General features: G+C 52.2%; 1 protein-coding gene across 3 annotated transcripts in view; it reads left to right on the top strand.

Annotated features, from left to right (window-relative positions):
• LOC138266937 (serine/threonine-protein kinase SBK1-like) overlaps positions 1 to 11997 on the top strand; it is a 29915-nt gene extending 17918 nt beyond the window's left edge. The window contains exons 1-5 of one of the 3 annotated variants that reach the window (XM_069215718.1): positions 5756 to 6092; positions 7257 to 7435; positions 7683 to 7885; positions 9423 to 10708; positions 11266 to 11997. In XM_069215718.1, coding sequence (XP_069071819.1) covers positions 7267 to 7435; positions 7683 to 7885; positions 9423 to 10691 — 1641 coding nt within the window. In that variant the 5' untranslated portion in view covers positions 5756 to 6092; positions 7257 to 7266 and the 3' untranslated portion in view covers positions 10692 to 10708; positions 11266 to 11997. Of the gene's footprint in view, positions 1 to 5755; positions 6093 to 7256; positions 7436 to 7682; positions 7886 to 9422; positions 10709 to 11265 lie in introns of those variants that run through there. The other 2 variants (XM_069215717.1, XM_069215722.1) reach the window with 2 other exon arrangements.
• Positions 11998 to 12562: the final 565 nt, after the last annotated feature.

Genomic DNA, 12562 nt, shown 5'->3' on the forward strand with positions numbered 1-12562 from the left:
GAAAACTTCCCATCATTACAGATCGGGGGACAGACAAAGAAGTTTTTCTCTGAATCAAAAGCAATTGTGTTAGACAAGTGGGACCTCAACATTGTCAAATCAGGTTACCAGATTGAGTTTATGGCTCCTCCAGAACCTTCAGAAACTATTTGAACCCATGTTTTCAAAGATCCCAGAACTTGATTGAGGGTGTTGCCTCACTTCTAAAGGAAAGAGTGATTTCTCCTGCTTCAACAAAAGAGAGGGACTGGGGTGTTTACTCAGTCGTCTTCCTGGTCAAGAAGTCACCCGGGTTGTATCGCCTGGTCTTGAAGAACCTCAAGCAGTGCATTCTGGGCATCAAATTAAAGGTGAAGATGCTTCAAGGTCCTTCGTGACTGCTCCCCCTCTGGTGCTTCGCTGCCTCCCCGGTTACTGAATTGGTCACATTGTTATTGTGCTGAACCTTTTTAACTCATCTTTGATTAATCTTGTTCAACTTGTTCAGTTTTGTACTGCCTTTTTAATTATTTTTTTTCTACACCCCCTCGCTTTTACTCCATTTTTATTGCTGCATCTTCCTCCCCTTCCTGCCCTCACAGGCCCTGTCCAACACCCCCCAGCGCTCCTCCCTCCTCCCAGGACCTACTCAATGGAGACCCCAGCAATGCCGTGCAGCAGGTGCGCGCAGAAGGTGCCCTGCAGGCATGCCAAAGGCAAGCATGTCTGCACCCGTCCACACCTGGACCGCACCCAGTGCCAGGAATGATGACTCTCCAGTCACACACCGATACACCGCTGCCGACCTCCGAGCCCTGGACCCAGACTCTGCAACAACAACTGCTGCCACACTTCACGATCAAAGACAGGACCTTTTACCTGCCGGCACTGTCTCTTCTGTAAAACTGGGGCACCTGCATGCACAATGACCACCACCTCGCTGACCACGTGTTCTGCTTTCCTACATATCGCATATCAGAGCTAACAGAACCTCTCTGGAATGCACTTCTGAGTTCAAAGAAGAACTTTATTGTTGTTAATTCTCCCCACCCACAAGTTCTTCAGAGACTAATTAGTATATTTCAAGCACAAAGTAGTCTCAGCAAGAAAACAAAATATATCACAGTACTGCTCAGTTGCAATGTACACAGCAAATATATAATATATTCAAAGCAAAGCATAAAAGTCAAAATTCATCACTGTATGAGCAAGTAGGACCTATCTTCAGCTTCATCTTTCTGGGGTCTGCAAGTTGATGACTCCGGTCAACTGCGAGAAAGAGATTATCTACCCACACGGGAGACTGGCAACTGACGTCTAGCTCCAGCCTGAAGTCAAGCAGATTCGAATCTCACTCACTGTAGCCCAGAGCCATCCTTACAAAAGCGTGCCCCCTCCTCTCAGACTCGGGAAAACCACACAAGCCTTTGGAGACTGGCCAGATCTCCTAGACTTCTCCTATTCCCAAGGCTGAGCAGAAAGGAAAACACCAAATGTACTCTCTCTTATCAGGTCTAGTCTGGTGTGAAGAAAACAGCTTGGTTCATCTTGTGGAAAAACACAGCTTGGAAGAATACAGACATCTGCGATGTTTCAACTACAATGTCTAACTCCACGTTAAAGCCAATAGGCAGCTAACCTAAATATCAAATGTAATGTCTAATGTCATGTCAAAGCCAATAGGCAGCTAAGCTGAATACAAAATGTAATGTCTAATATCATGTCAAAGCCAATAGGCAGCTAAGCTGAATACAGAATGTAATGTCTAATATCATGTCAAAGCCAATAGGCAGCTAAACTGAATACAGAAAGTAATGGCTAATGCCATGTCAAAGCCAATAGGTGGCTAAACTGAATACAGAATGTAATGGCTAACTCCATGTTAAAGCCAATAGGCAGCTAAACTGAACAAAACATATAATGTGCTACTGGTGAACATTGAGCAACTAATATGCGCAGTGGTGAAACAAAAAGTCATTGGTCAAACACAATTAATAGCATCACACCACGCCAACCATGACAGCTTCTGATCAACTCCACTGCTTCCTGCTCGGCGTATGATCATTCTGCGTACACGCCACTGAGATCTGGGACGGCATCACCTCCCTCACCCCTGATGCCATTTTCCTCACCAAGACCTCTCTCAACCCCGCATCTGCTCCCGACTTCGCCTCAGGAACTTCAGATCGCTACAAGATAGCACACCAGGACCGCATCAACACTCACAGAGATGGAATTGCCATCATCTACGAAGAAAACATCCACTGAACCACCACTGCAGACAACATCACCTGATCACAGAACACCTCACTTCCAACTCCAAATCGATGGTAAAAACACCAACAGAGGCACCCTCACTTACAGACCCCCAAGACCACGACACAGTTTCTGTGACACCGTCCCCAAATTCATCACCCTCTCGCCATCTACTCCAAACTGCACATCTTTCTCGGAGACCTGGATTTTCATCTTGACGACCTCAACGATGACAACACCCCAACCTCCTTCAAAGCATGAACAACGTCTGCCTCACCCCACTTGTCGCCAACTCTACACACTAAACAGTGCACACGCTCGACCCCATCTTCACGGCCAGAGACAGAGTCAAGTATAGCCATGTCACCGAGCTCACCTGGACAGACCCGGCATCACCCACATCACCATTAGAGGATCCCCCGCCACACCCACCAAGCCTTCCAGCACCTCACCCCACAGCTGGAGCAAAGTATCAGCGAGCCAGTGGACAGATGCCTTCAAAACCTACCACCCTGGCACTGCAAACAACCTAGAACAGGCTGTCAAGAACTTATACGCCTGGATCAACGATTGTGGTGACGGAGTCATCCCTGTCAAGCCCACCAGACTCAAGAGACCCACAAAGAGTCCAGTTAGTACACCACAGAAGTGAGAACCGGGAAAGTGAACTGCAAGCAACTAGAAAGGGAATGGAACACCATCAAGGAGCCCACAAGCTGAGCCACCTTCAAGTCGTCCCTCAATCAATACCAATACTAAAAGAGACGAAAGGAACCCTTCTAGATGACCACATTGAAACCAGCTCTAACTACAGGAAAGAATTCTTCAACATCGTCTGAGAATTCTCCAATCCCTCAGCCATCAAAGACATCATCACCCCTTCTCAGTGACTCTGTGACACCCTGGGGGACTTCTTCCACAACAAGGCCATCACCGTCCCCGTCAAGAAGCTCCACTTGCTTCCTATTCAGAAGAGATGTCAACTTAAGATGCTGCGGGCCTCCGCAATCAAGGACCAGCATACGTCAACCACTGCCTGAACTTCCCCCAGCCCTCCAGACACGTGCGCTCCGCTTCCCACACACACTCCCCACATCTGCGGAAGCAGCCGTGGAGCGCTGTTTCTCATATGTCGCGGCGCAATCCAGGAACGACCTCCCCCTTCACCTATGGATCTCATCCTCTCTTCTGGAATTTAGCAAAAGACTCAAGGCGGGGCTGTTCTACTGAACCCCTCAGCAGCAGTGTTCCAGTGCCTGGATACCCTCGCCGGTGATTAGCAGCGCTCTATAAATCCTATTTGATTGATTGATTCGAGGAATATCCGCTTTGATTGTATTGCAAAGTTTCAGGATTGTGCTGGACGTTATGGATACATAGTTGATGCCTATCTACATATTCTTGTTGCAAAGGACTAGATGTGAAAATCTTGTTCCATTTCTGGATTATAAACTGGTAATAACATCTGTCCCGTCTGCGCGGGTTTTCTGCATTGAGAGGCAGCTCCGCAGGTGACCCCCTCCCCTCAGCTGCTGCCATTATAGGGGCTCCGACCTACAGAGGCGGGGGTCTCTCCTCCCCATGATGTCCTCGCGGGGTGGTGGGCAGGGAGGGGGCACCCCATGGTGAGGGGTTGGCGGTGATGATGTCTCTCGTGTGATTAGACCAGAGGGAGAGGGCGGGGGGCAGCGTGGCTACTAACGTGGGTTACACAGGGACATCTCACGGGAGCCCGAACAACGGGCATGCGCCCTATAGCGCTGTATTCCCACTCTTGGCGCTGAGAGGGCCCGTAGCGCCGGGTACGGTGAAAAGGTTCAGTGACCTCCTGTGGCTGCAAAGTTCATTCTTATTTCTAATTGGGTGGGTGCAGCTGAGAGTGGGGGGATCACCTCATTGTTCATGGGGGGTCCCTCTATAAATCGAGAGTATAGATGTGCACACGTATGTGTGACGTGTGGAAGTATACGGAATATGCAGTCACTGACCCTCCCACAGGTGACCCCCCCTCTGGGGAAGCCTGAAACTCTTGCACCCCAATACATCCGGACCCCGGGGGCTCGTGTCCCGCGAGCCATCCTGCCCAGTGCCCACCCGAGTGGGCAGGGGGGTCATTCATTTGTTGGCAGTTTTTCATTGTATTGTTTACTCTCCCAACACTTAAGAAAGAAGGGGGTTTACTGGTTGTTGGTCGAGGAAAGAAGTGGACATTAGAAGGTGGGATGCGATGGAGGTGGATGGGGGGGCATGTTAGCCTGAGGCGCGGGGGATGAGGGAGTGTAGGTGGTGGGAGGGTGAGGGTGGTTGATTTTCATTCGGGAGGGTGGATGAGAGTGGGTGGTGGTATCTGATACGCAGGGTCTTGGGTACATTTCACTTGTGGGGTTTTTTTTTGGGGGGGGGGCTGAATGAATGTGTTCAAATGAGGGTAAACGTAAATCAATTGCAGTGGCGAAGTCTGGGGGGCGCTTTGAATACCCCCAGGTGGCACTAACCACCCCTCCATCTCCCACCCATGCCCTAAGGCAGCATGAGCAGGTTTAGACCCAGTACAGTCCCCGTGTACCGAGACCACCTGGGTGAGACCCTGTGTGTAAGGGATATGAAACACCCGGAGGAGGCGTGCAGGGGACATCCGCTTGAACTCTCGTGAGAACAGCTGATGCCTTGTGTGCAAGGGGCATCTGTCCAGGTGAGGTCTCGTGTGCAAGGAGCATCTGTCCAGGTGAGGCCTCGTGGACAAGGGGCATGTGTCCAGGTGAGGTCTCGTGGACAAGGGGCATCTAACCAGGTGAGGTCTCCAGGTGAGGTCTCGTGGACAAGGGGCATCTCTCCAGGTGAGGCCTCGTGTGCAAGGGGCATCTAACCAGGTGAGGTCTCCAGGTGAGGTCTCGTGTATAAGGGGCATGTGTCAAGGTGGGGTGTCGTGTGCAAGGGGCATGTGTCCAGGTGAGGTCTCGTGTGCAAGGGGCATGTGTCCAGGTGAGGTCTCGTGTGCAAGGGGTATGTGTCCAGGTGAGGGGTCGTGTGCGTAAAACATGACACAGGAGGTCGGGGCCTTTGCATATTAAGCATGTACCCGCCCTTTGCTGGAGGGTGTGAGCAGTCCTGGATTCAGCACTCCTCCATTTTGAGCAGAGAACCCACGTCACACCCAGAGGGGCTGAATAGTAAGTCACTGTTGACATGGACGGAATAAAAGGGCGCACTTTTTAATGAAGCAGATGTTACATGAACTGAGAAAATAACAGAATTCCGCGCTTTGCGACAATATCTGAGCACGATCTTTCATGGCATTAGCGGCTCGTATGTTGCTGCTCAAACTGTGTTTGTCTTGGGGGTTTCGGTGAGACTTTGTCCGGATTACGGTTAATGTTGCACACAAAGTTGGCCGCAGCCTTTGGACAATGACTAGAAGTACAATTACATTAACGTAACATGTAAAAGTATCAGGTAAAGTCGAGGAGCCAGGTGACCCCGTCCCGGCCCCTCCTGCCTCCCCCGCCCCCCAGTCGTTCTCACCTTTTCGGGGCTCATCGCGCATCACTCGCAGGGAGGCCTGCGATTGGCTGCTCTCACAAGGGCGCCAGGTGAGGCCACGCCCCTCTCGGTGGTCTGCATCTGGGGGTCACGTACAAATAACTCCCCCCGGACACTGTTTCTTGTCTGCACATTGGGGCGAGAGAGCACCCCAGGCCGGACCGGACATCAAGGCGCTGTGCTGTTACCCGAGGACACCTGTGACTTGCCCTTTGACCTGAGAGTTCTGGGACAGGAGGTGCTTGACCCCGAGCTCCCCCCCTCCCCCGCGGACATTCATAGGAGCTGTAAAGAGGGGTCAGGGGACCGGATCCAAGGTAAGAGGCTGCCTGCGGGTGACACCCAGGAGCGCCCTAGACCCGGGCCTAGCGGTAGATTCATCCTTCACAGCACCTGCTGGCGTGGGGGGTCTTCGGGTTTAAAACGTCGGGGCGCAGCGTAGAAATGGGGGGGCTGTTTCAGGTCTTCGACACAGGGCTGTGGTAGAATCCGTGGGTGTAGCTTCTTGAAATAGTGGCTGTGGGTTTAGATCTTGTGGTTTTAGCGCCTTGATGCAGTGTCAGTGCGCGCAGCAGCAATGTGAGTTAGTTCTCGGTGCAGAAGCCCATGGTACAGTGCTGAGCTCGGGGGTCTCCACTCGGGGGGACGCAGGAGTGGTCAGGGTGGGTCCCCGCACAAGGGGTGGTCGCGCACGACCTGTCCCTATCGCGACCTTGTGGCGCAGGGTACGGCTTCGTTTGTGCCGGTGCTCCCCCCCCCCCATGGCAGCTGGTGAAACAGCCATGTGAGAAACACACGACCCTCGTAGGCACACGGTGCCATCTTTCCAGATATTACACCGTGACACTAGACGTCTATAAGTGGTATAGCTGCTGCTATTCCTAGGTTGCCCTGTAGTCCCTGAGCTACCCGTGGTCTCCAGGGTGTCTTGGGCACAAATAAGTCCGGGAAACTATCCGGGGTCAAAGGGTCCGTGGTGCCACTTCCGCTATTCCTGGTAAGACAGCGGTGACCCTTCCTTTCCTGGCTCCTCTGCTGTGACTGGCTTCCTTATGTTCTGTCCTGGTTCCTTCGCACTTCCTGGTCTCTCCACTTCCGGCGTTCCCTTTTCACAGTTATTGAGGTTTCTCACATACAGTCGGGTTCCTGGCCTTAGGGATGGAGCGCAATAGATGCCCAATTTGGGAGGTGGGGGCGGGCGCAGGTGTCGACAGACCAGAAGAGACCCTACATTCAGGGCATGGTCTGACCAGATGGACTTGGGGGTTACTGGGGGGGATAGGGGTTATCAGATGGACTGGGACAGGCCTCGTCTGTCCCGGTGGGCCTTGAGGGCTAAATATGCGCCCTAGACCGGCCTGGGGGTCACACTCCGTGTGGACTCTGACACGACAGACTCCTTTGCTTTGAGGCAGGTGATGGGCAGATCTGTCACTGGTGCCATAAACACACACCCCTGATTCGACTCTTGTGTTTTTCAGCTCCGGACACATGGGCACCTCGGACGCAGTGAAGTCCACGCAGAAGCTGCTGGTCAACATGGTATCCGTGACCTCGGAGCGCCTGCCCACCATGGAGCTAGCGGAGCGCTTCGAGGTGCTGGGAGAGCTGGGTCGTGGCGCTTACGGACAGGTGGTGCTGGCCAAGCAACGGGGCTCAGGTAAGCAGTGGGTGTCTCGTGCCCCCTAGCAGGGGTCGGGGGCCCCCATACAGTCTAAGGGCTGTGCATGACTGTGATGTACGGACCCCCAGGGCCTCCCTGCAGGGAGGAGGTAGCACTGTCCCTGGATGACTCGATGTGATTGGGGGGGGGTCGGATTCTACGGGGCCTCTGGGGTGTACCTCCTTGTCTTGTAGGGCAGGGGCGAGCCCCCGCTTAACTTACCTGCTGTTCCTTCACCCCGCAGGTGTGACTGTGGCCCTGAAGCTGCTACCCAAGGAGCGCGTGCCACGAGATGCCTTCCTCCTGGAGTTCAGCGTGTCCCTGCTGCTCGGTGCCCACCCTGGCATCATTGCCACCCTGATGGCCGCCTGGCAGACCGCCGGCCACTACGTCTTCGCGCAGGAGGTGGCCCCGGCGGGGAGCCTTCAGTCTCTTCTGATACCAGGGGTAAGTAAGGTTCGAGGGGTACCCTAGGGGGACCTGGTGGTGCATGGGGTCTCCTCGTTTCCTGCCACCATCTGTGCCAGATGCAAAAGGACATCTGTGCCAGGGCCCTGCTGAATCGAAAGGCAGTTTTATATGTTAGGACTCACCCGCACCAGGGCTACAGATTCATCTGCCCACCATCTAACAACTTAGCTCTGCAAAACCCAACATACTGAACAATAAACCGCTGTTGCTACTCTGGGCACCCCAAAACTCTTCTAGGGTGTTCACTACTACTGTACATTTACACCCCTGCAAACACCCGTGACATCCAGGGCTTTATTAGATCTGTAGTGCCCAATGTCACAACAGTCTCTTCAATGCTGCATGTGTTATTCATTTTCAATGTATACTAAATTACTAAACACAGCTGTTATACTTATCTTAAAATTAGACGGACAGCGCCACCATGTGGTGTGCTGCCAGTTGTGCAGGTATTGAGAATTAAGGCCCATATTTATACTTTTTGACGCTAAACTGCGCTAACGCAGTTTAGCGTCAAAAAGTTTTGCGCCGTCTAACGCCATTCTGAAGCGCCAAGCGGGCGCCGTATTTATGGAATGGCGTTAGACGGCGCAATCAGACCGGCGCTGCCTGGTTTGCGTGGGAAAAACCCACGTAGACCAGACAGCGCCGGCGTAGGGGGAAAATGGCGCATGGGCGTCTTAAAATGGGGCAAGTCAGGTTACGTCGAAAAAATCGTCTTAACCCGACTTGCGCCATTTTTTAACGACGCCCATCCCCCATCAACATGACTCCTATCATTGTAAAGATAGGAGTCATGCCCCCTTGCCCAATGGCCATGCCCAGGGGACTTCTGTCCCCTGGGCATGGTCATTGGGCATAGTGGCATGTAGGGGGGCACAAATAAGGCCCCCCTATGCCACCAAAAAAAAATATAAAAAATAAAAAATTATACTTACCTGAACTTACCTGAATGTCCCTGGGGTGGGTCCCTCCATCCTTGGGGGTCCTCCTGGGGTGGGCAAGGGTGGCAGGGGGGGTCCCTGGGGGCATGGGAGGGCACCTGTGGGCTCATTTTGAGCCCACAGGCCCCTTAACGCCTGCCCTGAGCAGGCGTTAAAAAGTGGCGCAAATGCGCCGTTTTTAGCCACGCCAACTCCCGGGCGTCTCTTTTGCCCGGGAGTATAAATACCACGTAAAGGCCTGGGAGTCATTTTTTAGACGGGAACGCCTCCCTTGCATATCATTAACGCAAGGAAGGGGTTCACGCTAAAAAATGACGCACATTCCGGGAACTTTGGCGCTATTCGCCTCTAACGCCATAGTATAAATATGGCGTTAGTTGGCGTTAGTTTTGCGTCGAAATTGCGTCAAAAAAAACGACGCAATTTCGGCGCAAACGGAGTATAAATATGGCCCTAAGTTTCGGCGCCGAGCCCCAGAAACCACTGCCTCAAATTAAGCTCTGCATGTGTCAGTTATAGCCCTGGTTCTTTTACTGATATCCTGTTTTTATCCTGCATCTTCTCTCCAGATGGGGATCCCCGAGGTCCTGGTGAAGCGTTGTGTCCTGCAGATCTCGAACGCACTGCACTACATGCACAGCCTGGGATTAGTGCACAGAGATGTCAAACCGGACAACGTCATGTTGATGGACCCCGAGTGCCGCAGCGTCAAGCTGAGTGACTTTGGCCTCGCCAGCCTGACAGGCTTCCACATCACCGCCATGTCCTGCACCAACCCCTACATGGCCCCCGAGCTGTGCCGCCTGAGGCACCCTGACTCCATGGTCCTGCACCCCGGCATCGACGTATGGGCGTTGGCCGTGCTCATGGTGACCACCCTGACCGGCTTCTTCCCCTGGGAGCGGGCTCTGCCCTCGGACAGACTCTACAAAGACCTGTACTGGTGGCAGATGAGAGGGCCCAGATCACCTGTCCCCAGCTACTGGCAGAGGTTCACACCCCAGGCCCAGGACTGTGTCAAGCAAATGCTGACCTTCGACCCCCAGAGACGTTGCACCGTCAGCAAAGTTCAGCAATATCTGGGCGTACCATGGATGGTGGTCGGTTCAGAGGGCGGACAGGAGAAAGCAGTGTCACAGCAGATGATTCTGGGGCAGCCGGAGGAGGCGGGAGAGGTGGAGTGGCAGGGCGAGGTGTATGAAGAGGTGGAACTGCATGAAGAGGTGGAGTTTGAAATAGAGGCGGAACTGCACGAAGAGGTGGAACTGCACGAAGAGGTAGAACTGCACGAAGAGGTAGAACTGCACGAAGAGGTGGAACTGCACGAAGAGGTGGAACTGCATGAAGAGGTGGAGCTCGAGAGAGAGGTGGAACTGTATGGACAGTGGGGGCTTGAAAGAGAGGTGGAACTTGAGGAAGAAGTGGAGCTAGATGCTGGGGATTTTCAGGGAGAAGTGGAACTGCATGAGGAGATGGAACTGCATAGAGAAGTGGAGCTGCATGGGGAGATGGAACTGCATAGAGAAGTGGAGCTGCATGGGGAGATGAAACTGCATAGAGAAGTGGAGCTGCATGGGGAGATGAAACTGCATAGAGAAGTGGAGCTGCATGGGGAGATGGAACCCCAGGAAGAAGTGTCCCAAGAGCATGATGTTGCTGAACAGGAGATCCTGGTGGAACAACATCACGAGCTGGAGAACCAGGAGGACACGACTGTGAACTTCATCATTATGTTCACAAAGGACGTTGAGGATCTCCCCCCCAACACATTACTCCTCATTCACATCATTGATGAGGACATCCCTCAGGCTCGCGACGCAGAGCTAGAAATCACCTGATGACAAGTTCGTGCTGGGTGAGTACAATGATGCGTGGACAATACCACTGTGTGTACATGGAAGGCACCGCTGTGCAGCTACTGCACAGACGATACCTCTAAAAGACTAGTATATGAGGGTCGCTGCAGCACCGCTGCAGGAAGAATAGTGTTTGGAAGACGCCATTTTAAAAGATGTCACTTTAGGAGTTAGATACTACTGTAAGAGTAGTGTAAGGAAAATGTTTTTTCTAAGGTTGCATGCTTTTGCGCCAAAAAGCAGTGCAAATGCAGAGCTAAAAAAAAGTATAAATATGGACCTAAGTCAAATGCCAATCTATACTGGAGGGAGTGGGGTGGTTAGGCCCAGCACAGCATCCCCATTCCAGGTGACCAGTGGTGAGGTTCTGCCTCAGTTTCCACCCTCTTATAGCATGGTACCCACCTTGCATTGCTATGATCATGCTTTGTCACACCTGCTAGTACCCACAGTACCTTCTCAGGGTGGGTAATGATGCATTGTCCTGCATGTTTTGAAGAGAGCCCAATGTAGTAAATCATATGTGTTCTAAGCATGTTGTGCTTCTCTCCTCCAGGGCGTCGAGTTCTATCAGGGCTGGAGGTGGGCATGACCTATGGGTGCTGCGAATGTCTGAGGCAGATCTGCACCTATGGCTTCAAGTGAGGGATCTCTCCCAGGGTCCAGTGAGGAAGATGAGTGCTTGGCTGAGATGAAGGGCAGCAGCTGTAGCTTCAGCTCTGTCGGCTTTTGGTTTCATCTCCGGATGGGTGGAATTATTCACTTCGCTCAAGTCTTGTCTTCACCGACTGACCATGAATGAACTGCAGTGATGTGTGGACTTCCATGTACTGTCCCCTAAACCTGGGTGGAAAGGGCTGGATGCTCGGGGTGCCGCGTATGCCGGAGAGGATGTATTTACTCCGTACCAAGAGAGGAGGTCATAGTTAATTAAGTTAGTGGTAGTAACACCAGATCAGGGTTTGAGAACCCAAGCAATGAATTTACATGACAGTTGCGCCTCGTTCCACTTACAGGCACCAGGAAAAGGTGTGTAAATACACCTGGAGGTGCAGAACTGTGACAGCCATGTTAGGTCTTCTGCAAGAAGACCCTGGGCTCCCAGGGCTTCCAGAAGCCCCCTATAAGTACGGCATGACTGTGTCTTGCACACAAGCATCAGGAGCTGTCAGATAGGACTTTAAGGACTGGTGTTTGTGACTGAGGAAGACATGGATTCACTCTGTTTTATATGTCTAGGACAACGTTCTAGGTAAAGGAAAACTGTGCAACTCCCTAAGATATACACTGGGATAGGGAGATGAATAAATGTTGAATAAAAAGTTATGAAAGCTGTCTAAGAATGTGGTTATGTTTGTGACATGCATTAGGTATCTTCCATCATGTCCCTGTGTTACTGTGATTATAGAAGGTAAAATATTGACAGCTTCTCAGATGCCATTCCCCTGCATGGCATCTCCATCACCCATTCAATGCCCACTCAACCTTGCGGCAGCCCTCAGCGAGCTTCCAGTTGAATCCACTACAATTCACCAGACATCAATTCATTCATTCTCCTCCATCTATCTCTCAGCTACATGAACATCGCACCACTCTGGTCTCCCACCCTGTTGTCCGATCCCCACCTCCAACGGGACATTTTCACTTCATCCCGTCTCTCAGGATCTGCACTGTGTCCAGTAGCCACTCATCCTTCCCACGTCACCAGATCAGCCCTTCTCAGCATCCTTCTAACTGTCAGCATTACCCCAGATACCACTTACAATAAATAAACCCAAGATATGTAAGGCACAGCACATCGCCCATGAGGGTCTCGAGGCACTGAATTGCAGGCGTGGGGATTTAAGTGATTT

This window comes from Pleurodeles waltl, chromosome 12 (assembly GCF_031143425.1).
Source record: "Pleurodeles waltl isolate 20211129_DDA chromosome 12, aPleWal1.hap1.20221129, whole genome shotgun sequence".
Lineage (NCBI taxonomy): Eukaryota > Metazoa > Chordata > Amphibia > Caudata > Salamandridae > Pleurodeles > Pleurodeles waltl.